The sequence below is a fragment of the Camelus ferus genome, unplaced genomic scaffold, assembly GCF_009834535.1.
Source record: "Camelus ferus isolate YT-003-E unplaced genomic scaffold, BCGSAC_Cfer_1.0 contig385, whole genome shotgun sequence".
Classification (NCBI taxonomy): Eukaryota; Metazoa; Chordata; class Mammalia; order Artiodactyla; family Camelidae; genus Camelus; species Camelus ferus.
This window is the reverse complement of record NW_022589126.1, coordinates 336360-361718: the sequence shown is the minus strand read 5'-3', so window position 1 is coordinate 361718 and position 25359 is coordinate 336360. Positions and strand designations below refer to the sequence as shown.

The 25359-nt window shown below is 46.3% G+C and overlaps 2 protein-coding genes across 2 annotated transcripts in view; both read left to right on the top strand.

Moving 5' to 3' along the window:
• LOC116662591 (ATP-binding cassette sub-family A member 13-like) overlaps positions 1-18716 on the top strand; it is a 32952-nt gene extending 14236 nt beyond the window's left edge. Inside the window, 4 exon segments of the mRNA XM_032476360.1 lie at positions 10389-10436; positions 10438-10483; positions 11053-11176; positions 18554-18716. Of these exon segments, the coding sequence (XP_032332251.1) occupies positions 10389-10436; positions 10438-10483; positions 11053-11176; positions 18554-18716 (381 nt within the window).
• A 214-nt stretch (positions 18717-18930) lies between these two features.
• LOC116662582 (ATP-binding cassette sub-family A member 13-like) lies at positions 18931-25352 on the top strand. Its single transcript, XM_032476331.1, has 3 exons — positions 18931-18954; positions 20204-20367; positions 21105-25352. The coding sequence occupies exons 2-3, from the start codon at positions 20204-20206 to the stop codon at positions 25318-25320; spliced, it is 4380 nt and encodes a 1459-aa protein (XP_032332222.1). The 5' UTR covers positions 18931-18954; the 3' UTR covers positions 25321-25352.
• The last annotated feature ends 7 nt before the right edge of the window (positions 25353-25359 follow it).

Below are 25359 nucleotides of genomic sequence, written 5' to 3'. Positions count from 1 at the left end.
GTTTAAGAACGTTAAGAATCTCCCGTCTTTGAGAGGGATAAAAAAAAACCCAACAGGACTTCAGAAACGAGGCGTCCAATTTCTCATGTTCCAATTTGATTCTCAGGGTGAAAAAAATGTGTCTTTCCACGGCTCGCTTGCTGAAATGGCCACCAGCGTACTGGGGGGGAAACTGTAAGGTTTTCCAGAGGCTGGGTCGGGGAGATCTTACTTAGGGTGGTGGCTTTGTGTGGCTTGTGTGGGGGAAAAATCTCCAAACAGCGGAAAACCAAAAAACAAGCTGCCTCGTTCCCACTTGGTGGAGATCCTGGAGTTTCTCTGTTTAGTGTTTTTTTTTTCCTTTGGCCCTGACAGACCTGGGTTTTTCAATTATAAGCAAAATTAAATAAATGCCACAAACTTCCCAGTAGCAGTAAGTCCGGAGACAGAGGCCGAGGACCTCAAGGCTTGTTTTGTGAGAATGTGTTGGAGGCTGGGGCTGTCCGCTGGGGAAGCGTCCAGACCAGGCAGCACACCTCCAGCCCGCGGCTCGAGGGCCTCCATGCGGGGCCTTCGTCTGGGGTCAGACTTGTGTTTTCTGCTCAGTGTGCACCCAGGTTCGCACCCGGCGGGGATGTGTCCTTCCCCGGCTGCTCAGGGCTCACCCGAGGGGTCGCACTGAGCCCAGAGTGCCCTGTTCCCCGGGGCATCCTGCTTGCTAACCAGCGTGGGCTGGTGTGACACTGAAGGGTCTCCCGGACCCCTGCCACCCCCAGTTTGGAAAAGAACCACCCCTTGGTGCCGAGCGCGGAGAGCCGGCGTGGTGCCTGCGTCCCATCTTGACTTGGTCTCAGACTGACGGAATCGTGGCTGAGGGTGGGGCAAGGGTGTTGTGCTGTGACCTCAGCAGACCTGACAGCGGGGGGTCCCTCCCCTGCCCGTCCCCTCTGCCCAGCCCCCGGGGGCCTCAGTGTCCTTTCTCCTCTTCCCATTTCACAGATGAGGGAAACTGAGACTGGGCGGGTGGGGGAGGGGGCGGTCCATGGGCGGGGAGGCACCTGCCCCTGCTCCAAACCCCAGGACTCTCTCCCTGCTTCCTCCAGTGAATGGCTCTGAGTTTGCTTGTTGGGGAGCAGAGTAGGCAGATAGGACAGAAGCTATGAAGCCATGACAGTCAGGAGACTCCTTGTGGCTGGGGCTGGTTTGGCCGTGCCCACGTCAGAAACTGCTGGGAGGGAGGCTGTCCCCGGCACACCCTTGACCTCTGTCAGCAGCACGGCAGGAGCGGGCTGTCAGCCCCAACACTGGGGGGCCTGCGGCCTCGCCCTCATGGGGGCCTGCCTTGTTTCCAGGGGTCCTGAGAGCATCCCCAGTTCTTCCCCGGCTTGTCGCACCAAGAAGTTTGTTTTCTCATGTATTTGGAAACATAGTTGGATCTGTTTTTGGACTTCCCGTGCTTTCCCATCGATCTGCATTTCTGCTTTTGCAGTTTCGTGGCTTAAAAAGCATCCCTGCTTTATGCTCTGCTGTGCTGTGGGCTGATCATCCTTCATGCCCCGTCTTTTCCCTTCAGCTTTCTCTTTGCTTTTGGAGCATTGTCTGCCTACCAATTATCTTTTAGAAGCATTTCGAGTTGAAAAAAAATGATTCCGGTCGGAATTTTTTTTTTTTAATTTTGATTTTTTTAATTGAGGCATCGTTAATTTCCAACGTTGTGTTATCCAGTTGGAATTTTGATTAGAATTGCGTTCGGTGTGAGCGGGGACTCGGGGAGGGGGTCATCTGAGCCCTCCTCTGACCGTGCGCCCTGCGGTCTCCTTGGACCACCTGTGCCCCCGTGGATGGAGCGTTCAGTCCCTGGACGCCTGTCCCCTTGCCTTTCTGGTCGCCGGTCACTTCAGCCGCCTCTTGGCTGTAGCCTTCTGTGCGTTCGCTGGACTCAGGAACCTGTGTCCAGCTCACTGTTTTCAGTACTTCCTTTGCAGTTGTCTTCACTGGAACCATCTGCTGAGTTGCAATCTTTGTATCAAAGAGCCTGCACATTGATTGCTTTGAAACATACTGTTCACCTGATTTGCGGAAAGTTTGCACCAAGATGCATCTCCTCTCACTGTTCAATGTAACTTGGATAATTTTTTTTTTTTTTTGCTTGTTTCCTTTGAGTCTCTGAGGGAAGAATTCATTCCTCATTCGTCTTTATAACTCGCTGCAAAGTCTCCCTCACAAGGCTGGAAAGAATTAAGTGCTAAATGGATGTGTAATGAACATATACTGAAAGAAGAGCAATTGTTTTTCAATATAAAGCTCAAAAAAAAAATAAGGAAAGAGAGATTTTATCTGTTTCTTCCTCTCAGGACCAAACTAACTCAATTAGCAGCATAAAGCTTTGCAAAAGGGGCTCTTCGGGAGGGAAGTTCGGACCCTCGTGGACTGGGTGTCAGAAGTCCCAGATCTGAGCTACAGCGGACTTAGGTCAACTCAGCTGAGATTCGCCGTTTGGTTTTGACTCATGGTTTCTCTGAACCCCTTTCTCGCAGTATTTCCTCGCAAGGACCTCACGATACTGCTGGGAAAGTCTCCTCTTATGAGAGGCGGGCATCCATCCAGAGACCCAGACACCCCAAAGAGACACAATAGAATTTCACGCTGTTGCAAGGCCCTTTGTTTGCAAGCAGAAGGGCCGCAGACTAATCATACGTTGTGCTGCAGCTTCCCTGACATTCTGAACTTTCCGTGATGTGTTTCCCTGCGCCGTCAGCCGGTGAGATCGCGTGACCACCTCCTCCCTCGGAGGGGGCCCCCCTCTTTCCTTCTTAGTTCACTTACAATTTTTGTTTTTTGTACCGAAGAGTTTTCTCCTTCGTGGTTTGCGGCCGTCACCAAACCCACGAGCCGCCCGACTACCCTGGAGGATTTAAAAATGGGCTTAAACTCGGCCTGTGAGATGTTTTGTCCTGGCGAGATGGAAAGTGCACGTGCTGGCTCTGCAGGCCGGGGATTCAGGCCAGGTTCCCTCACAGACGGGTCCCAGGACACCGGGGAAGCTAGTTATCGCCTTGGTTTCCAGCCTATGAAATGGGCACAGTGTGACCTGCCTCCCCGGGTGTTGCGGGCACGGAATAACGGGTGAGCAGGAGCTCGCGAGGGCTCCCGGGCTCTGCAGAGGACGACGGGGGTCGGGCCTCTTTCCGTCCGCATCCTCAGAGCCTCGCTCAGCCTTCCTCACCTGCCTCCGCGGGCCGGACGCCTGCACTCCACCCCCCGAGGCAGGGACCCGGGCATGTGTGTTCCCCGCTGCGTCCCCACTGCCTCACTCGGCGCACCCTCCGCGATGAATGAATGACCTCACTTCTTCTGTTGCCCTAGTGCACCCACATTTCCTGATCCATTCTCCCATTTTTTTGCACGACATCCCCCAATTGTCTTCATTCACGAGTAACGCTATTGAAAGTACTTATTTAAAAATTTTTTTGTTTTTTTTTGGGGGGGGTGAATAATTAGGTTTTTATTTGTTTCAATTTTTTTTTAATGAAGGTTCTGAGGACTGAGCCGAGGACCTTGTGCTTGCTGGGCACACGCTGTACCCCTGAGCTACACCCTCCCTGCCTGAGCACACGTTTGGTTCAAGAGTAACACCCTCTCAAAAAGTAACTATTGGGTGAAAGCTTTTATAGGTTAGAACGAGTCTAGTGTAGTTGAAGTAACAGAATTCAACCAGTTACGTAGTTGGTGAATTTGCACATCTTCAGGCTGCTTCCAAAAGTCCTGGTGATCTGTGTCCTCACCGACACTCAATGTTGCCAGACTTTTTACTTTTTCCCCAAACTGTGGACATAAAACGGTATCTCACGGGGACCATCTGCATCTGCCTGGGCACCACGGGGATGGAGCACCGGTCCATATATTTATGAGGTGTTCATACTTTGCTCCGGTCTGGCCGTATTTTTGGACTGTTTTTTTATCAGATTATCTCCTCTGTGGTTTGTAGGCACATACATCCTATTCTGGACGCTACGTTGTTCGTTGTATCCGTTGAAACAGATTCTTCAAGTCGGTGGCTGATCTCACTTTAAAATAGAAGAACGGAGATTTTAATTTAACCTGGTCTGACTTTCCTTTTTATGCTTATGTGCATTTTTAGACAAAATTGACGAAGATGCTCTCTGCTTTCTTATAAGGATTGAAATTTTTTTTTTTCACTTGGAGAGTTTCGTATGGGATGAGTGGCAAGAATGTAACCCCCAATCTGAGGATAACCAGTTATGTGGCAGTTTGTTGAATAGCAAGTTTTTCTCCCATTGGTCCACTAACCACCTTTTTTCCTGTGTCAGGTTTCCAAGTAGGCAGACCTCGGTCCCTCCGTGCCGCTCCGTAGGTCAGTTTCCACATTGTCCTAGTAGTCTTACTTTCTCCCGTGTTATAGAAGGTCTTGAAGTGTGGGAGGACAAGTTCTTTCCGTCTGTTGGTGCAAAATGTCCTGGATATTATTTGGGTTTTTGCTCTCCCCAGTGCATTCTAGAACCAGCTCATTAAATTGGACAACAGGAGCAAAATCAAGACAAAATGCACAAAAACTTGTTGGAATTCCATTGGGATGGCATTCACCCCGTAGATCTCTTTGGGTAGAATTAACCTCTTTATGTTGTTGCCATTTCTGATGCATTAATTGTGTTCATTGCTTCATTTATTCAGTTTCCCTTTGGTGTCTTTCAATAAAGGGTCATAATTTTCTTCTTCTTTGCCTTCTTAGTTAATTTAGAGAATTATTGTGAGATAGGTGTTGAATTCTTCCATGAAGGTAACTTTGAAATTTTCTTTCTGAGGTTCTGTCAGCTGTTGCTTTATATACTTTGAGTATATTTATTAACCATATCAATGCATAAATTATCACATTTTCCTGTTATAGCGTTTCTTTTATATGTAGTGATCCTCTCCGTACTGAAGAATGTTCTTTGTCAAGTCTCTTGTCTGGTACCATCATAATTACATCACTTAACGTTTACTTAGTGTTTCTTTTTTGTCTCTTTATTTTTCAACCACTCTGTGTCCTTATGTTGGATACCTTGGTTTCGGATTATCTGAAATTTTTCTTTTATTCTCCGTTTTGGGGGGAGGCGTTTTCTGGATCCACGATTCTGAGTCAAGAGAATTTCTCCAAGTATTCTGAAGAGATTTAACTGCCTTCTGCTTCCTTCTATTAAAGAGTCCTTGTTGAATCTAATCTGAGGGCGTGTGTCTGTTTCTTGAATTGCTATTGAGATATTCTCTTTGACTTTTGTGCTGAGGTTGTTAACGTGGACGTACGTTTCCTGGGACACAGTATATCCTTTGGTCGATGAATTTGTGTGTTTTATACTGTTCTGGAAAATTCTCCAGCCATTAGTTATTTACACGTTGCCTCCTCTGCTCTCTGTCCCCTCGGAACCCTCCCCTTCGTAATTCAGTCTCGCACTTGAATATTCCACTCGCGACTTCTGTCTTCTTTTCAGTTTGTAGTTTGTCCCTTCCGTCCTCCCAGCTCACTGGGGATTTCTCTCACTTGTAAGACCGGCAGTGCGACAAAACCCGTATTCCTGCAGCAGGCAGTCCCCTGCCACTGCCAGTCCGCACAGTATTGGAAGCGGAGTGATATTACTGGATTTTTAATTTCATCGCTAAGCCCTCGGGCTGCATGGTTAACAGTGATCTGTGTTCTCTTGTGCTGGGGAATGTGTGCTTGTTGGATTTTATTTAAGGGTCCTTTTGGCCGGGTGTCCTGTTTTTATCACTCTTTCTCTTAGAACTGGGTGAACACTGATGCACTGGTTTCTGGCGTTGAGTATTTGGAGGGTGTGTTTGAGGCCAGACTGATGTGTGTCCTTCTCCGTGGCGGCTTGTGGGGTTTGCCCTTTGTCCCTGAAGTTCAAAAGCCAGAGCTGAGCTGCAGTGTGCTTTTCGGAAACGCAGCACACACGCTCAGTCTTCAGATAAAGTCGTCTCCGTTCTAGGCAAATCCTCCCGTGTTGCATCTTTGAGCACATTTTTTGTCCCATTTGTTGGATTCTCTGCCTCAGGGACGACAATTAATCCTTATGCTGTCTTTGTCTCTCAAAGCGTATTATGTTCGCTTTTTGTGTGTTGTTATTTTTGCCTTTCAAACTCTTTTTTTTTAAATCACCATTGTTGTCTCAAACTGCTTCTCCAGCGCAGAAGTTAAATTTAACCCGCTTCCATTCTCCTCTTGTGGTTTCTGAATCGCTGAGAATTCCACAGTAATGATTTTTTGTTGTTGTTATTTTTTCTTTTAGATCTGCAGCCTCTCTTTTCATTTATCATTTTTTTTAAAGCTCTCGTTGTCTGAACGTTCTTATTCCATTGTTCTTCTTTATGAAACAGTTGTAAAGACATGCTGGGTTTTCTCCGCGCCGTCTCTTTTCCGGTCACGGTCCGAGACTTTCTGTGGCTTTTTGCGTTTTTCGTTCGTGTCCCTCCAGAATGTTTAGACCGTCGTTTTTGCTCTTTCTTTTCGTCTGACTCATGCTGGCAGCTTGGCCCAGGTGTTATAGCTGTCCTCGACTCCCTTTCCCATAAATCTGAGGCCAGCTTGATTTTTCCCTTTCCAGCTCCAGGGCGGCCTCCGAGCAGGTCCCCCCCCCCCCCCCGAGCCAGCAGCCTGCGGCGGGAGGGGTGGCAGGGCCCGTGCGGGAGGCGGCTGCGTCCTGCTCCAGCCGCCGGGCCCCCTGCTCTCTGCTCGGGGAGCTTCCTCGTCGACCTTTTTGTAGCTTTTATGTGAGATGAGGACAAGTTCTCTCTCTCTCTCTCTGTGCCTCTATTTTCATTTCCTTTCTTTTCCCCTCCCTCTTGTTTGTCTGGGAAAAGAGGTCCGTGAGGAGGGCTGGATATGCCGTTTAACCCTGGGGTCCTTGGTGCACGTGGTTGCAGGTGCGCATTGTTAAGGTCCTCCAGATGCCAGGGTGTCTCCGCTGCACGGAGGGGAGTTGGAGGGGGGGTCCATAAACACCCCTGCGGGGTGTGAAGTTTGGGGGTGCAGACCTGGGCACCTTTGCAATCTCCTGCTGGACGCCTCCGTCCTGGCCGCCTTCGGATGGCACTGACCCCAGCTTTTGTCTTGGGCCCCTTCCCACTGTTGCAAAGTCATGAGCGGAGATGGAGGGGAGCCTGGAAAGTCACCAGAAGGCGCCCCCGCTGAGCGGGGACAAGGGGTGAGGAACGCCCAGCAAAATTCACGCATAATAATGACACGTGGGCAGGAAACCGTGATGCAGAAACGCGGTGAGAGAGAGAGGGCAGCCCTTCTGCCCTGAGAGGCGGTGGTTCGCTCCCTCACAGGGGACAGTGACCCGGCAGAGCTGGGGCGGTCAGCACCCTTCTTTTGAATGGAGTGATTTCAAATTCACAGCCGTGGAAGGTTGTTTTTCCTACCTCTGCTTTTCAGGGGGCCCGTGATCGGCTGGTAAATAGAAAGTGGGGCTCTTATCTTTGTAGGTTTAATTGAAATTTTATTTCGATTTCGAGAGCTTCAAAGAAACTTCCCAATTATAAGATGTAGTTTTGTTATTACTATCTTTTTCTATAGAGTCATTCCCATTTGAACCTGGAGATTTCCCATTGATTTTACGACTGGATTGACAAACACTCATATTTTCAGAGTTGCCATGGCCTGGTTTAGTTTGGGCTTGACAAGTTCCTCTAAATTAAATTTGTGTACAGGAAAAAAAAAAGCCAGATGTTGTAAATAGAAAGATTGACAGGTTGATTGCATAAAAGATTCAGAGAATAAAAAAAGCAAATAAACAATTGGAGAAAATATTTGCAAAACCTAAAACCAGCAAAGGGACGACTGAATTCTTTAATTAAAGCAGAACCAAACAGGAAACAGTGATTTACAAGCCGGTGAAAGAAAACAGTTTAGTAGAAAAATGGGTTCAGGGGAGAACAGAAGTTAACAGACAGGGAACTGTATGTACTTATGAAAAATGCTTGGTCTTAATTAAAGAAATGTTGTTTTTTGCATGTATTATTTTTTGCATACACTTCGACAAAAATTTAAAGTTTGTTCGTCTCAGGTGAAACTGAGAGTGTGATTAGAGTGAATAGTGACCGGTTCGGCTTTTCCTGAGGGCATTTTGATTTTATCTGTCCAAACTAAAAATCTAAGTTAAAAAGTCACATACGCTTTGACTCAGCCATCTTACGTAGCAAATCCCACCTCACTGACGCGCTTACAAGTCAGGCAACCAGACAGAAAACTCAGGGTAGAACTGACCCCAGGCAGATGACTTTGCACATTTCCCTAAGTTGGTCATTGGTTAAATCAGTTAAATTCTCCAGGAAATTATTCTGTAGTCTCTGAAAACAATGAGACAGGTCTGTAGGTTCTGATGTGAAAAATTGTTCCCTCCGAACATTTCTTACTTATATTTTTAAAAAAATGAATTAAGAAAACTGTTGGAGTGATTTTTTTTTTATCCTTTGGGGACAGTGATTTTTTTTTCTCTGTAGTTCTTGAATTTGTAACCATACCTGGAATTATTTATGTGCGATGTTAGAAGTGGCTTTCTGAGTCTTGGCACTATAAATTGTTTTCTGTTGTCTTGGCTACTCGACGTTATTAAAAGCTTAAAAAGGAACCTGAAAATAATTACGTATTTGTTCTTAATAGTGTCAAGCCATTGTTCCACCTGAGGCATGTTTTCTATTTCACACATTTATATTCAGCCTGAATTAATTACGCACTCCTCGCCCCACCACCCTCTCCCCCCAGCGCTCCCAAGGAACGACTCGTTGCAGAGAATGAACAGATGACCGAAATGAGTGCATGTGACCTTTCTTTCTGGTTTAATTACAATCCTTTGAGCCAGAGGCTGCCCTCCCCCCTGCGGCCGTGTTCTCTGTGATCAGGGTGGGTGATACTGGATTTTGGCGCTTTCCCAGGGAACTTTTCATAACGATGCACTTGCTGGCCCAGGACCTACTTCCTCATGACCCGTTTCAAAGAGAGGGTGGTGTCGTGTCTTCTGTAATTACACCGGGGACCGAAACCTCCTTTTCCACCTGGGTTTAGTCTGTGCGGTTTTAAGCCCTGTGTACTCACCTGGGCCCCTGGGGATCCGTTTGCTGGACCTTACAGGGAAGGGCTGGGACAGGTGACCTGTGGCCGTGGCAGTTCACAGAGCAGAGGAGGGAAGCCAACATGAAGTCCGCTTTAGCTTAGAGCCGTGTCACTCGGAGCCCGACCAAGCAAGCACCCTTGGAGGTGCTGACAGCGTCTCTAGCTTCCCGGCCTGCAGGTGGTTAGATTTGGGTTAGTGCGTTTCTGAACGCCTTGCCTGTTTTGTGTCTGGCTGTAAACTTTTGTCTTTGCAAGCCGATATGAGTGGGAGCCCACAGAAGCGCATTATTTTCCATGAAAACAAGTGGAGAGTGGTGACAATAGAAGTAATGTCGTGATAATTGAGGATTTTCTGTTAATGAACTTTTCCCTGAGCTGTAACCATGTTTCTTTCTCCAATAATTAAATTCCACATGTCCCTGGTGGCTCCTTCACTTTGGACTTTGAATATCGGGCTTATGCAGGTGACCACTGCAGCCCCCCAGGTTGCTATTTTGCAATTTGTGTCATGAGATTTGACTCCAGTAATCTGACTTTTCAGAGTTTGGTCCAATCTCAAGAGAGTAATTTCAAAAGATAGATTATTTATACTCAGAATTATTTGTTGATGGAAAAATGGGAGTTATGATCTATTTTTGTTTGTTTTTTTTTGGGGGGGGAGGTAATTACGTTTATTTATGTATTTAACAGTGGTACTGGGCATTGAACCCAGGACCTTGTGCACGCTAAGCAGGTTCTCTACCACTGAGCTACACCCTCTCCCCGATCTATTCATTTGTAAGGGGGTTGTACAACCAGTAAGATGACAGTTAGGAGCCTTGCTTGGTGACACTAGAAAATTTTCATAAAATGAAGGTAAGTGTGTGCCACCACCAACCCTGCGGAAATAGCTGTTTGGGTAGAAAAGTCAGAAATGTTAGATAAATTAGAAAAATAAAAATGGTACAGTTGTTGGAGTGTGAGAAATATGGATGAAGTCATTTGCTTATTTAATGTCATAAAGTCTGCAGTAAAGAAACGGGAAGAAGAAGGGAAGACACAGGAGCCAGGTCTGGTGGGAGACATACAGGACCAGACCCAGTCGTGGTCTGGGTGACCTTCTCTGCGCGTCCTCGCCTCAGTGACTCTTCTCAGAGACGCATAGTAGGGCTGACAGTGACCTCCTTTAAAGGAAGCCTGGTCTGTCCTGCAAACCCTCCTTCAAGAGTTGGAGATACTGTAATGCTTTGCAATTCACTCACACTAATTTCTTTGTGTGTGTGTGTGTGTGTGTGTGTGTGTGTGACAACTTTCTTAGGTCCTTTCCCTGTCTGAATTCTTCTGGCCGTGTATCCTGTTCATGATTCCTGACCATCCTTCGTTTTCAAGAACCTCCCAGACAAAGAGACAATTGTGAGTTCCGCTTTCATAAAACGTTTGGAATTGCAAGCCTCTGGAGAAAACAGTACAGCATTCTTTTTTATTGTTGTTCTCTATAAATTTACCACCGCCATCGCCGTCATCATCCACCCAACTTTTCTGAACTTCTTTGCATTAAACGATCTTTAGCAACATTTAAACATTTAAGAACCCAAGGTATATTAGACTTAAAAAAATTGGCCAAACTAAGAGCTCCTGCCTTTTTATGTGAGATGAGAAGTAGTCTCTATTCTTCTTCCTCCTGCTTACAGTGTCTGGGGCGTGGCTGCGTAGCAGAGGTATTGACGCTCCCTAAGCGGGACGATAGCGAATCGGGGGCCACATACATGGCCGGGCAGAACCGTTCTGCCTGGAGAAAGGTGTCAGATGTGAAGCATTTCTTTGGTTCTTTCTTTTTTCTGTTCTTTGTGCTCAGATAGTCTTTAAATTAACAAGAGCATTAATAACACAGTAACACTACATAGCATGTCTGCGACCTCACCAGGGATTCCGTTTCCAGTAACAGCCGGATGGACTCATCTCTTTCTTGTATCCACATCCAGGTTACTTGCAACCCCGGGATCTGCCCAGCCGGGGCGTCTTCCCGTTTGTCCGAAGCCTTCTGTGCAACACTGGGTCGAGGTGCAGAAACACCAGTTATGAAGGGTCCGGTGAGCACCGTTTTGGGTAAGCATCCTTTTCAGAATTTGCAGGAAGCTGGCATGTAGAACGTGCACGATGCTTTTAGTGCAGCCTCCGTAACTCGGGATCGGTCGTAAAAAACAGAGATCATGAAAACACAGAATCTGGAGTTACAAGAAAATCAGTTTTATTACATTCAGGCTCGCATGATAACTGCAAGTAATACTTTGTTTCCAGCACAATGACTTCCCACTGCTGTTTGAAGAATCGCAAAGTGGTTTCTGATTAGGAAATGCCATCTGCTTGTCCTAGTTTGTGTTCTGTGGGTTTAAACTCTGTCCTCAAAAATCACTTGCTTAGCCAGCTATTCGTTTTGGTGCCAAATGCCCCCCAAACGGGTATTTTTTTTGAGTCACCCCCTGGACTTTTTCCTACTGTGCGATTTCTGACCAGAACCCTGTTCGCAGCTGAGATCAATCAAAACACCTCTTTTTTCCTCAAACGAACCGCTTCCGTGGACCAGGTGACAGTTAGCTGTCCTGCTGTGGCGCTGGGTGCTACGCCAGGCCTGTGTCTGCCCAGAGCACCAGGTGGTGTCAAAGGCCAAATAAACAGAGAAAGAGCGGGAGATACTCTCCACATAAAGGAGGTTTTAACTTGGAGCATCGTGACTGCCCTGGAAGGTTCTCTCAGTGGAGCGCGGAGCGAAGGGAGGTGACTGACCAGTGGTCCGTGAGTTCATCACGTGTGAATGATCTGGGCTTGTTTCCTCTGTACTTAGTGCCGCCGAGCAATCTGAGATGTTTGAACGTAAAGCATGTTAAGACACGTGACCTTATCTTCCATCGTTAAGTGACGAGAAGGAGATAAACAGTTTCTAGGTAATTTTGGACACATCTGGCGCAGTGTTTATAAACAGTGCTTAATTACGTTTTTTTTTTTTTTGAGATAGGTCATATCCAAGGATGAAGTAAAGAGTCATAACCCTGAAATTCTTGGCGATCTTTTCCCACCCGTGGCCAAAGAAAGTGTATCAAACTCCCCCTTTCTGGGAAAATTGGAAGACTGGAGGCGTTCAGCAGCCCCGTTTCAAGTCTTCCTTGTGGCTCTTTGTTACTCGGCGCGGGAAGCTGAAATGCTGTCAAAGTCGCAAAAGTTGGGCTTCGCACCCCAACACTTGTTAGTTGCTTGAATCTCTGCAAATGTTTTAAAAATAGGAATGATCCATTTTGTGGATTTTTTAATATAGCTTTAAATTTTTTTACTTTACATACAATGGCCACATCACCTGGAAATACAGTTTTGCTCCATCCTTTCCTACCTGGATGCTTTTAAATTTCTTTTATTTATGATTTGACGTGTTCTTCTTTGTTTATTTCCTTGTTTATGTTCCGACTTGGGTCACTGAGTTTAGATCTTGTCCAACATAAAGATGAAAGGCCTTATGTTTCTTTCTGAGCACGGCTTTCCCATGGCTCACAAAGCTTGAGACGCTGTAAGATGGTTTGCATAAAGTTAAAAGTATTAACTGGCTCCCACTGTGGTTTCTTCTTTGACTCAGGGGCAATTTTTAGGTTAGATGTTTAGGTTCTAAATATCTGAGGATTTCCCTGAAATCTTTTTCATCACCAATTTATGCTTAATTCTGCCTGTGGTCAGAGAATTCTGTGGGATTTAGGGCTTCTTAAATTTGCCGAGGCTTGTTTCATGACCCTCCCATCTGGTCCCCTCTGGTAAATTTTTAACGTTACCTGAAGACACTGTCCGCCTTCTGCTGTTGCTCGTGGAGTGTTGTTCATCTTTCTGCATCCTTCCTGATCTTCTGTCTGTTATTTCTGTAAATTATCAAGAAACGGTTTGAAATCTCCAGTCATCGCTGTGTTCTATTCTGTCTTTCTTTTTGGTTCTTTCAGCTTTTGCATCATTTGTTTGGAAGCTCTGGTGCATACACATTAGGATTGTTCAATCTTTTTTACTGACTCATTTATTAATGCAATGATATATAATTATCTCTACTGTACATTATGTGTATAGCACATTATTTATACAATATATCATGGAGCGTATGATAAACACAATATAAAATAACATTACATCCATTATATAAACATTGCATTATAATATACAGTATATTATAAAATGATATACAATCTCTCTATCTCTGGTTATAGTCCCTGTTTTGAAGTCTAATTTGTTGGATATTTGTATAAACACTGTGACTTTCTTTTGCTTACTGTTTCAGTAAGTTATCTTTTCCCATATTGTTTTACTTTTTGGCTCTCTGTGCCTTTATCTTTAAAGTTTAAACAGCATGTGGTTGGCTGTTCTGTGTTGTCCAGTCTAACAAGCTTTGCTTTTAGGCCATTTATGTTTAATATTGGAGTTACCTGCTGCCCCTTGTTTTCCATGTTTGTCGTCCCTTCCATGCTCCTGTTTTTCTTCTTATTGTCTTGGTTTCTGTAAACTGAATATTTCTCTTTCTTTAATCTTTCTCTGCTATTGACTTATTAGCTGTAACATTTCTGTTGCATTTTTCTAACAATTTGTGTCATTTCACGCGAGTGTACATGGATCTGTGGAAGTGGTTCCTAGAAGCAGAATTGCAAGTCAAGAGTTAAATACATTTAAAATTGTAATGTCCTTCCCCGAACGCTCCTTTGTGGGGATTGTAATATACTGCACTCTGTCTTCCAAGATATGAGGCTGTTTCCATCTCTAGGACCGTGTCAGAGCTTTAGATTTCTGCCATCTGATTTCTCATTAATTTCTTGATGAGCAGTGGTGTCTCAATGCAGTTTTAATTGCGTGTTTCTTCTTCTGGGAGATGTTGGACCTACTTTTATACCACTGTGTACAATTTATACTTATTTTCCCGTGAAATATTCTTCCTGTCCTCTGTCACTTTTTCTCTTGGTTCACTATTTTTTTTTCTTCTTGATTTCTAGAGACTCTTGACATACGAAGGAGTTCAACCCTTTGTCTGTGATACGACGTGTACATATTCTTCCCTGAGTTTGTCATCTATTTTTTGACTTTGCTTATTTTTTAAGTTTTCATTTAGAAGTAATGATAGACTCAAAGGAAGTTGCTAAATAGTACATCAGATTCAGCTTCTTCAAATAGTGACGTCTGTTTTTGGCAGGGGGCAGGTAATTAGGTTTATGTATTTATTGATTTTGATGGAGGGACTGGGGACCGAACCCAGGGCCTCATGCACACCAAGCACGCACTTCACCACTAAGTTATACCCTCCCCTCCCCAGTAGTGACATCTTATATAACTGTATGTAATGTGGAAGCCGGAAGTGGACACTGGTCCAGTCCTGGTCAGCAGACTCATTTCCCCAGCTTACTCTGCAGATGAGCACAAGAGATGTTGATTTTGAGGACTGGCTTGGAAATCCCCTGGTGAGAAGCAAGCTGGAGATGGAGGTTACGAAATCCCATTAGGTACCGTAGCCAGTGTGTCTGGTGTGGAGTTTGGGTTTTTTGTTTTTGTTTTTAAATAGATACAAAGAAAGTCCCAAAGAAGTCTTTCTCAGATGAAAATGTCTCACACTTGGCTTCTGTTTTACGCCCCGGACTTATTAAATGTTTCACAAGCCAGTGCACCCTTGAAGGCTGTCCGTGTAAGCATGGGTCCTGGGTAGAGGTGGAAGTTGAGGGACGGGGTACACCCTGGCGAGCCTGGCACATCCAAACTGGGGTCCCTAAGAGAGTTGTCTCTGCCTTTGGGTCTGGTTTATCTTAAGAAATAATTCTAGTTCTTCAAGCGCTTGTCTTAGTAGTAAAGTAATAGGAAAAAATTAGCACAGGTTACAATAGGAACAACACGCCCAGTGCTTTATCTTGCTTGTTTATTCCTGCAGCTCTTAGGCTGAAAATGTGTCTATTGCAGTGTTCGCGGTATTATCACTGCCCTTTGTTCTCATTTAAGGAGAGCTGGGAGCTGGATCTGTGCTCAGATTTGACGTAGGTCCCTCCAACAACCTATTACGGCAGTGCCATTTGAAAGACGATTTTCCGAGTGAGACGTTGCTTGGGGAACATTTTGACTCCAGGGGAACCCTCACGGGGCCTCATTCCCTATCTGCAAACTGAGGGCTGAGCCTGAGGGGCTCCCCCCTCCCCGGACACCCTGGCATCCTTCACTGGAGTCACCCAGGCGTGGCTGGACCCCGGCCCTCGGGGAGGGTGGTTTCGTGACTTCTCTGAGGGCTGAGAAGGAAGTGTGGTCACCTGCTCGGTGGCCCTTCCTTGTCTTCCTGTGTCCAAGCATCCACGTCCGCCTCTGCCTTTCATAACTCCTTTCACACCTGGCCAGCTCAGACGTTGCAAGATAAAAAGACCGAGGGAAGAATTGGAATCAGGAAGGAGGAACTTGGTTTGCACCCAAATCCTCTTACAATACGGGGCTCTGAATTTCTCTCTCTCTCTCGCTCACTCACACACAGACACACAAATACTTAACCCAGGATTTCCTTGTATGTATTTTTTTACTATAAACATCTGTCGTGTTGGTAAGAGTTCATCCTCTGGTCTTCAGGACGCATGGAGGTAATTTTGGGATGATTGTTAGAAAAAGAACATACAACCAGTGCATGATCACAGGGAGACTCACCTGGACTCACACCAGTCTCTGCAACCCGGTAATTCTGTGGGTTCCCAGGAGGGCCCCACGTGTGGTTGAAGCGGGTGAGTGTGTTCTGTGGGCCACAGCTTCCGAGGATCCCTTATTATCCTTTAGAAGTGATCACACAGATTTCTTGTGCTTTTGGAATTCTGAGCCACCCAAGGTGAAGGCCACACGTTGAAAGGTGAGGATTTCCATCCCGTGTAGCAGGTGACGGACCAGGGCTGGGCTCTGCCTCATCCAGCCCCGTGCTTTCAGCAAATTCAGTTTGATTCTCTGGACCTCGCTTCTTCATCTCTAAGTGAACGGACCTGGACGGCATGGAATTCGTTTTATTCGTCACCAAACTTTGGGTGGGTCTCCTCTGACTTCAGTGTCAGAGTTGGTGACAGTTAAATGGTGGTGTTCCTGGTGGTGGGGGGGCTGGTGCAAGCTTTGTTATTCTTTCATGGTGGATTTACCTGTTGACAAGGGTTACTTCTGTTCACGAGTCCAAGCTCACACTGCTCATCCATGGCAGGCCAGTAAATGGAGAGAACAGGTTTTGGGGCAGGAGTAGCGACTTTGTTCAGAAAGCCAGCAGACTGAGAAGATGGTGGACCCGTGTCCCAAAAAGCCACGTTCCTCCTAGTTAGAATTCAGGCTTCTTTTATACCAAAAGGGGAGGGAGTTAAGTCTTGATTCTGGTCAGCCCCTGGAGGGGACGTGTTAATTTCCTCCTTCCTGCAGCCACTCACAGGTGGGCTGATCATGATGCTTCCTGGGAGCTAAACAAAGGTACTTTAGCTTAATGCTCATTTCCTGGGAGGCAGGGTTCCCAGAGATGGGCCATCGTGTACACTTTAAGCTTGTAGGCAACATCCCTTTAGTGATTAACTTATAACAAAAGCAACAGATTCGAAGTTGAAAGTAAAAGAAACAGACCCAACGCGGAGTCAGAGTTGTTCCTCCCTCGTCCGCTTCCTTCACACTGTAATCTGTCTAGTAAAGGGTTTGGAATTTAAAAAAATCTAACAGGTTCTATAATTTTCCAATCAGGAACAATTTCCCCAGTTTTACTTTTTTCCCTCTTGGACGTGGTGCACATAATTGGGCACCTGCTTACTTTAACAAGCTCCCAGCCACTTGTGAAACAAATCTCTCTTTTAAATCAGCAGCTTCATACCGATTAAAATAAATCCCCACTGAATCTGAGATCAGATGTAGACAGGGGGAGATGGTGCTGATTTTAAAGGTCGTGCGAATGTTCCCTCTTGTTTACTAGGAAAAAAATATCTTCCCCCATACATGATATATATATGTAAAAATGTATAAAAAGTTAAGAAGAACATAGCCATTTTATCATCATTTTTCAGTTAGAATTACATAGTGTGAAAACAGCAAAAATTCAATGAGTCAATTTTACTTTAATTTTACTTAAAATTTAAAATTTTAATTTCTTAAAGTTTTTAAATTGAAGTATAGTTGATTTACAATATTGTGTTAGTTTCAGGTGTACAGCAAAGTGATTCGGTTATACATATGTATGTGTGTATATTTTTATTTTCCTATTTTTTCTATTACAGTTTATTCCAAGATATTGAATGTAGTTCCCTGTGCTGTATAATAAATCCTTGTTGTTTATCTATTTTATATATAGTCATATGTATCTGTTAATCCCCGACTCTCAATTTATCCCTTCCTCCTTCTCCCTTTGGTCACCATATGTTTGTTTTCTTTGTCTGGGAGTCACTTTCTGTTTTGTAAATAAGTTCATTTGCATCATATTTTAGATTCCACATATGGGCGATCTCATATGGTGCTTTTCTTTCCTTTCTGGCTTACTTCACTTAGAATGACAATCTCCAGGGACATCCATGTTGCTGCAAATGGCATTATTTAATCATTTTTCATGGCTGAGTAGTATTCCATTGTATAAATATACCACATCTTCTTTACCAGTCATCTGTTGATGGGCATTTAGGCTGTTTCCATGTCTTGGCTATTGTAAATAGTGCTGCTATGAACATTGGGGTGCAGGTGTCATCCTGAAGTAGGGTTCCTTCTGGATATACGCCCAGGAGTGGGATTCCTGGGTCATATGGTAAGTCTGTTCCTAGTCTTTTGAGGAATCTCCATACTGCTTTCCACAGTGGCTGCACCAAACTGCATTCCCACCAGCAGTGTAGGAAGGTTCCCTTTTCTCCACAGCCTTTCCAGCATTTGTCATTTGTGGACTTTTGAATGACGGCCATTCTGACCGGTGTGAGGTGATACCTCACTGTAGTTCTGACTTGCATTTCTCTGATCATTAGCGATGCTGAGTACCCTTTCATATGCCTGCTGGCCATCTGGATGTACGTCTTCTTTGGAGAAATGTCTGTTTGGGTCTTCTACCCATGTTTGGGTTGGGTTTTTTTTGTTTTTGTTGTTACTAAGTTGTATGAGCTGCTTGTTTGTTTCAGAGGTTAACTGGGTATATTTTATAGGTTTAATTGGCTTTACTGAAGGATTCATGACTTGGGCACGCTGGCTAATGTGTGTGGAACACGTGAAAAAAAGGACATAACTAATAAATAATGTGGTTGAGCCTCACAGATGATAAAGAGGTGGAGAACCGCTTCCTAACTTTAAATTGGCCAAGTTTTTAAAAAAGCTACTTTCCATTCTGGGCAAAGGCCCAGTAAGGTGGGCTGTTCGGGGCAGTTGGTACGAGGTTCGTGGAAACACTTCAGCGTTGGGTGTCAAGGACCTTGAAGACGCCGAGCCTTGAAGACTCCTACTTGTGGTATTTATTCCATTTCTCTAAAGTTCGTCTAGGTTCCAGAGTATAATCGGCCGTGGCGAGGAGATCAACGACCTGGCCTTCTTGATGGAGATCCAGGACCTCGCCGAGGAAATTTACAAAATGATGGACAAGGCACAAAACTTACAAGAACTCTGGGTAGAAAGATCCAAGACCCCAGGCAAGTAAATCCGTCCAGCTGTCCACGCTCTGCTCCCGTGCGGCTGTGAGACCCAGAATGGCTTTAGAGTCCTGTTTACGTTCATCAGTGTGGGCGTAGCTGTCTCCCGGGCCAGGATTCTGGGATGGTCCGCGTGGTTTTAGAACCCAGACAGGCGCTGGGCAGAGCGTTCTGACTGCTGAGTGAACTAAGCTCTCTGAAATCTTCTTTCTTGTAGGTGCCTCTGATGGCTCCAGCTTTTTATCAGTAAGTATCTTCACAAAAGCCTGAAACTCAGTCTTCGGGGACGTAACGTTCAAAACACCGGCTTTGAGTTTGTTTTTCCAGCCCCTGTCCCTGAGGGTTTGACCTTCAGTAGCGCTGTGCGGGGAAGGGTCCGGGACCTCCGGCAGCCACTCACGAGATGGGTGCAAAGCTGAGGTTTACTGTTCCCACGCCGGGCTCCGGGCCTGGAGAAAGCAGAAGGGGCACCGTGAGGCCCCGAGGGTGGTGGGTGACCCAGAGCGAGTGGCCTTATAGGACGGCCTCACGGTCCATCTGACCCCGTCAGGACGGAGGGTCATGTGCTTGGCCCACACCTTGGCTTTCCTTGCAGCACATCCCCTCGGTGAAGGCGCTTGTTCTCAGCGTGGGGACGTTCCACTTTCCCAGGACGTTTGACAACGTGCGGGCGCGTTTTAGGTTTTCACACCCGGGTAGGGGGCTGATGTCGCGCTGGACCATCGGAGGCCTGGGGTCGGTGTTGCTATCGGTCCTTCAGATCCCGGGGGGAGGCAGATGGTTGAACTGAACATTGAACTGCCCTGGAATATTTTTTTTTCTCCTTGGTTGAGGGTAGTTAGGTTTACTTAATAATTTATTTTTAGAGGAGGCACTGGGGATTGAACCCAGGACCTCGTGCATGCTAAGCACGTGGTCCACCACTGAGCTACACCCTCCCCCCTGGTTTTATGTCATGACTCTGTTGTCAAAATACTCTTTTAACCGCATTTAAAATCTTTACTTTCCTCCAGACTTAGAGTCTCTTGACCGTTCCGTCAAAACCAGCGTGGTGCTGGTGGGGGGAGCGGGGAGGGCGTTTTGTTTGGGTGGACACCCCAGTTACGGACCCTGGGCGTCAGCTGGGACTGTGGTCCGTGTAGGAACGGAAACACCCAGAATAACAGTGGGGCTTCCAGTTCTGTTCGTATTGAACAGGTCATCTTTTCTGTCCAAAATCTATCTCAGAATCTCAGAAATCGCTCCAGCTTGTTACAAAAACAGACCTCTGCCTCTACGCCCAAACTTCCACAACGTTAACAAAACAAAACAAAACAAAAACACCTACGGACTGACTTTGAAATCTCCCCTGTTCCAAATAGTGACGGATTCGGCGTGACTCTCCACCACCCCGGGTTCTGCATCCTTAAGAGCTTTGCAGCTCCGCCCCCACCCCCATCATTTAACTGATGCACGAAACTAAAGAGGGAACCTTGGGGCATTTTCCTTCTGTCAGATGGACCTCAATCAGACCGAGGAGGCGATAGCGACACTGGAACGTCTGCTCCGGCAGCGCCAGGTCTGGGACTTCCTCCTTTCCCTGCCGGGGCTGTTCGCGCACAACGTGCACGTGGAGGACGGCGTCCGGGCTGCGCTTCACCTGCTCCGCGCGGTGTTCAAGTACGTTGAAAACAAGAGCAGGACGAGTTACAGGAGGGGATTCTGACGGTGGGGAGCCTGGCCTTGTGCAAAGAGCGCTGGGATTGCTTCCTGGAGCAGGAAGTCCCGCCAGCCGCCCTTAAACCCTACAGCAGCGAGTCCTAACACCTCTCGCCGCGGCCGAGAGGGGGATCTGAGATGTAAGAAGACATTGAATCCCAGGATTCTTCTGGCATAAATAGCAAACTTATCTTTTTTTCCATAATATATCTTTTCCTTTACATTTTCTAGCTCACTTTATTTACTTAGGGTTTTGTGTGTGTGTGTGTGTGTGTGTGGGTGGACGGCAGTAATTAGGTTTACTTACTTATTTTTTGGAAGAGGGGCTGGGGATTGAACCCAGGACGTCGTGCATGCTAAGCACGCGCTTTACCCCTGAGCTGTACCCTCCCCCCAACTTGCAAACTTATCTTTAATGATCAGGCGTAGAAACCCACTGAGTAAAGTAATTTGCAGTGCGTTGTTTTTGGTGCAGGAAGTGGGCTTTAAGCTCAGCTGCGTTTGCAGGTTTCTAACGCATTGCCAAATGCTCACGTTAATTTAATTCCTGTTGGGAAACCACACTTTGCAGTCAACATTTCATTTATGTTTCACTACAGACCAGTTTATCATCTTGAAAAAATATGGTAGGTTGAATTCGTCTTGACTTGATTGATTGATTTTTTTCTGATTCTGAAACAGTTCTGTTACTATTACAGGGTCTTAACTTCCACAGAGGGACTTCTGCTGGTGGAAAAGAAGTTGCACGCCCTTGGGGATGAGCATGTGGGCTTTCTTTTATCTTTCATGGAATATTTGGAGAAATTTTTATTGCCGAATCTTTTCGACTCAGACAGGGCTCCCAGATTCCGTAACCTCTCATTTCTCCCCGAGACTATTCTAAATACAAGTCATTTGTGGATAAGTCGTTTTAAAAGTTTAGAGAGAGACCCATCTATGCAGACACTTCTGGAATCCGGCGAAGAGATGATCAAAAAAGTCCAAACTCTTGAAAGTCTCTGGGTAAGGAAGGAATCAAGAAATATCTCGAGACTCATGGAACTGGTGCTTTTTCAAATTAACCCCAAGTTACTGGATTTGTGGATGCATGGCCTTTTGGAAGGAGAAAAAGCTAAACTGGAAATCTTGCCTACAGTTGCAAATTTTTCTGATCCAGAAAGTGAGACGGTTCTCAGGAAAAGCCTTAATTTATCCCAGTTGTTCCATTTAGATGGGCCTACATCGCCAGCCACGGAAATGGATTTTGTTCGTCTAAGTGAAATTATGATAAAAAGTCTCCAAGAATTTGGATTTCTGAGGCAGGAGCAGGTCTCGAAAGCTGTGGACACAGTCTACGCCCTGAGGAACGCATCTGATCGTTTCTCAGCCCTTTCGGAACCTCAGAAACGAGACGTTGATCAAATGTTGACTCATCTGTATGTCAGTGTCTTCCAGGACCCAGACGCAGCCTTGCTTCTGCAGATTTATTCTTCATTTTACCAAAGCATATATCAGTTCTTGAGCATTCGGAGTGGAGAATCTTTGCTGTCTCCCCTGACACAAACCTCAAAACACATTTTGAACCTCACAAAGCAGTTTGATCTCCAAGACGTCAGTAAAGCAATCGCGTTCTTCCATGAAACAGCGAGGGTTCTCGGGGGAATTTCTGAAGCATCTTCTTGTCAGCAGTTGCTTGCGATTTTTAACTTTTTGGAGCGTCAAGCCCAAACCCCAGTGTCTACAGAGGGCCCAGAGACGGCAGCGATCCACGCGACTCTGACGGGCCTCAGGCAGCTCTTCACCGTGGACGAGGATTTCCGTGTTGCTTTGCTTCAGTACGTGAGCCAGCTCTTCAACGGCTCAGTAGAAGCCCTGCTGGGCAATGAATGCTCTGTTTTGGGTGATAAAAGCATTTCTCCTGTGAACTATTCGATAGATGGGGGGTCTTCAGTCATTCCTCCGTGGGCTCAGATCCTTTCCAGCCCCTCAGCCAACGGCAGTAAGCTCAGTGAGTTTATGGGGGTCCACTGCACCGTCTCATGGCTTCAGATGTGGACTGAAATCTGCACATGCGTGGCTCAGATGTGTCAGCTGGACGTGAGTGTTCTCAGTCCTCTCCACGATGGCCTCACTCAGCTTTTAGGTGAGCTGGAAGGAGATGTGAACATTCCTCAGGGCTGCCCGGGACTGTTTCCCACCCATCACCCTGCTCGCCTCTTACTACATTTGTTTACAAATTTAACCCCACCAGATGGCTTTCACGATTGGGACAACGTTCTGAGTCTTAAGGGCCTCTCGGCAGCATTAAGAGATGGGTTAGTCAGAGCAAAGCTGCTCCGCCTGGACCACGTGGAGAAATTCCTCTTCACCGTGGAAACTGCCCTGAGTCAGCTAAAGTCACTCCCATCAAACACGCCTGGGAGCAGAGAGTTCTTACGTTCTGTGCTTGATGTTTTCATGCAGTTGAGCAACACTTCAGAACAGACGGAGAGACGTGTCCATTGGACCCATCGCTTTCTTTCAAATAACCTCTCAAATTATGAAGCAGAGTTTGAAAGTCTCATTCCTCGCCTGAGAGAAACACTATTATTTCTTAAAAATGTGTCTCACGACCGAGATTTACTGTCCTGTGCTGACGTCTTCCGAAATGTTACGGAGTTTATTTTGGAAGGTGGCCTATTCTGTGTAAATACTTCACAGAGGATGTGGCACCTTCTGGCCGTGTTAAATTCCACGTTTTCCTCCGAGGATGCAGTTAGCAGACTGGAGGGGTGCGTTGCGTGGATAGACGCCGTCAACCGTCTGTGTGTGATGGGTAACTCCAGCTTTTCACAAGGCCGTCCTCAGGGCATTTTGGGGAGCTTTGCGGACGTGGAAGACAAAATTAACTCCACCTTGAAGCTTGTTACTTGGATGTTGCCTGGAATGGAACCCAGCTGTTCACCGAATACATCAAATATGAATTGTGTGAATGCTTACTTAAAAAATGTGACTGCCTTGCTGAACGCGATACTTGCTACAGTCTTTGAGAAAGAAGGGGTTCCCGAATTTGAGATTTTATCGACTCTTTTCAATGATTCCACAAACCAAGTCAAGATGGTTATCAGCCACTTGACGAGAGACTTCGACTTTCCATCTCAGTCCAATTGGACACGTTTCACTGAGCTGATTCTAAAACCCATCGAAAGAGCAGACAAAACGCCACATCGGTTTCAAAACATCTGGCCACGTTTGGCAGCTCTGGGGAAGGGAGTTCAAACACTCGTGAAAGGTATTTCCGCTAACGTCCTGGGAAATGACACCTCTTCTAAAACTGAAAAAATTTTACAGGTATTTGCTGCCAGTGCAAGGGAAACAGACATACACGGTGTAGGCAACTCATTGTATCAGTTGGCTGGTTACCTTGCTCTCAATTTATCTCACGATCCCCAGCATCCACCCAGAACAAGTGCGCACGAAATGCTGAAAGCTGTGGGTCTCAGCATGCAACTGGCGAGGGACGCGTTCAGCTCCCTGATGCCCTCAGTTTATCACAATATTCCGCAAGGCCCAGGCAATTTCCAGGTCGTAAAGAAGGTGGCTTCTCTCCTGCGCAATCTCAAGAAGACGGACATAGACCTGCTGGTAGGTCAGGTGGAACAAATCGGTGACAGCCTGGTGGGTTTCTTTCAGAATGTCAGCCGGTTAGGTCCTGGCGGTTTGGGGGTCAACTTGCTCGTTGACCTGATGGAGAAGCTTGTAGACAGCTCCCGCGCCTGGAATGTCAACCACCTGCTGAGGCTCTCACGTCTGTTTCCTAAAGATGACGTGAGCGCCGTGGTGGACGCGTACTACGGGCTCCCTCACGCCGTGAGGCTCCTGCGGGGAGCGGCGGACAAAAACGTCACGGCCGCCCTCAAGGACGTCTACAACTTCACCCTTCTCCACGGCACCCGCATCGCCAACGTCAGCAAGGAAGACTTCGCCGAGGTCATCAAAACTCTTTCGGCCATGATTGAACTCATCTCAGATAAACCAGAAGTTCTTTCCGAGGCTTTAACTTGTCTCCCCGTGTTTTGGTGCGGGAATCACTCAGCTTCTGGACTCCGGCAGAACCCCGAGTTCGAAAGCTGTGCTGCCCACGTGCTCACGTTCCCGGCCTTGTACAGCGGCGTGGCCGGCGTACTTGCCCACCTGCGTCTGTCTGCCCCAGGGGAGGAGTCACGGTGTTTAAACGAAGGCTCACAGGAGGAAGTAACTAGGAAAGTGGTCTGTGCGATGCATGAATTAATGGACTGGAACTCCATTCTTCTAGAGCTGTCTGAAGTCTTCCGTGTTAGAACGCTGCTGGTGAAAAATGTGCAAGAGTTTTGGCAAAAGGTGTTGCCATTTGTCCCGGCTCCTGGAAATCACAGCAGGGGGAGCCTCTCTGAACTTTGTCCCCGTGGGCCCATCAAGCAAGTTGCTTTGAAAATTATAGAGAAATTAAAAAATGTCAACTTTACGAAAGTCACATTGGATGGCAACCTTCTTGACAAGCTAGGTAGTTTAAACGTTGACGAAGCAGAAGCGTCTGCTCGAAATAATACTTTCTTAAATTTGGAAAGGGTAATAAACTTGCTTTCTGGCGACCAGAGCCTAGGGAACAGTACGAATTCTCTCGTCTCCCCCTTCGTGATGTTTCTGAATGCAAACCTTACGGGTCGTGCTTTACAAGCATTGTCAAGTTTTATTAAAAAAAGTGAGGCTGCTTCTAGCCTTGAAGAACTTGGGCTTGAGTTTGACCGAATCCTGGAAGATCTCACCCATGACTTGAGTATCAGGCCCCTGTTTTCTGAAAGAAACAAAGAAATGCAAACGGCTCAGTTCAGTGCTTCTTCAAGACATAACTTTGCAGCTTGCCCGTTTTTTGGAAAGCCTGGATTCATTGTCCCTGAAGGCGTTGGAAATTGCTGAAGATTTTTTATTGGCTGTAAACAAGTGGCTTCATGAATA

Bases quoted from the DNA above. Each gene is read 5' to 3' on its own strand.
- LOC116662582 (XM_032476331.1), top strand. From the start codon at position 20,204: ATGGACCTCAATCAGACCGAGGAGGCGATAGCGACACTGGAACGTCTG. The intron at 20,368-21,104 runs GTACGTTGAAAA...TTACTATTACAG, and splicing joins CTGCTCCGCGCGGTGTTCAA to GGTCTTAACTTCCACAGAGG.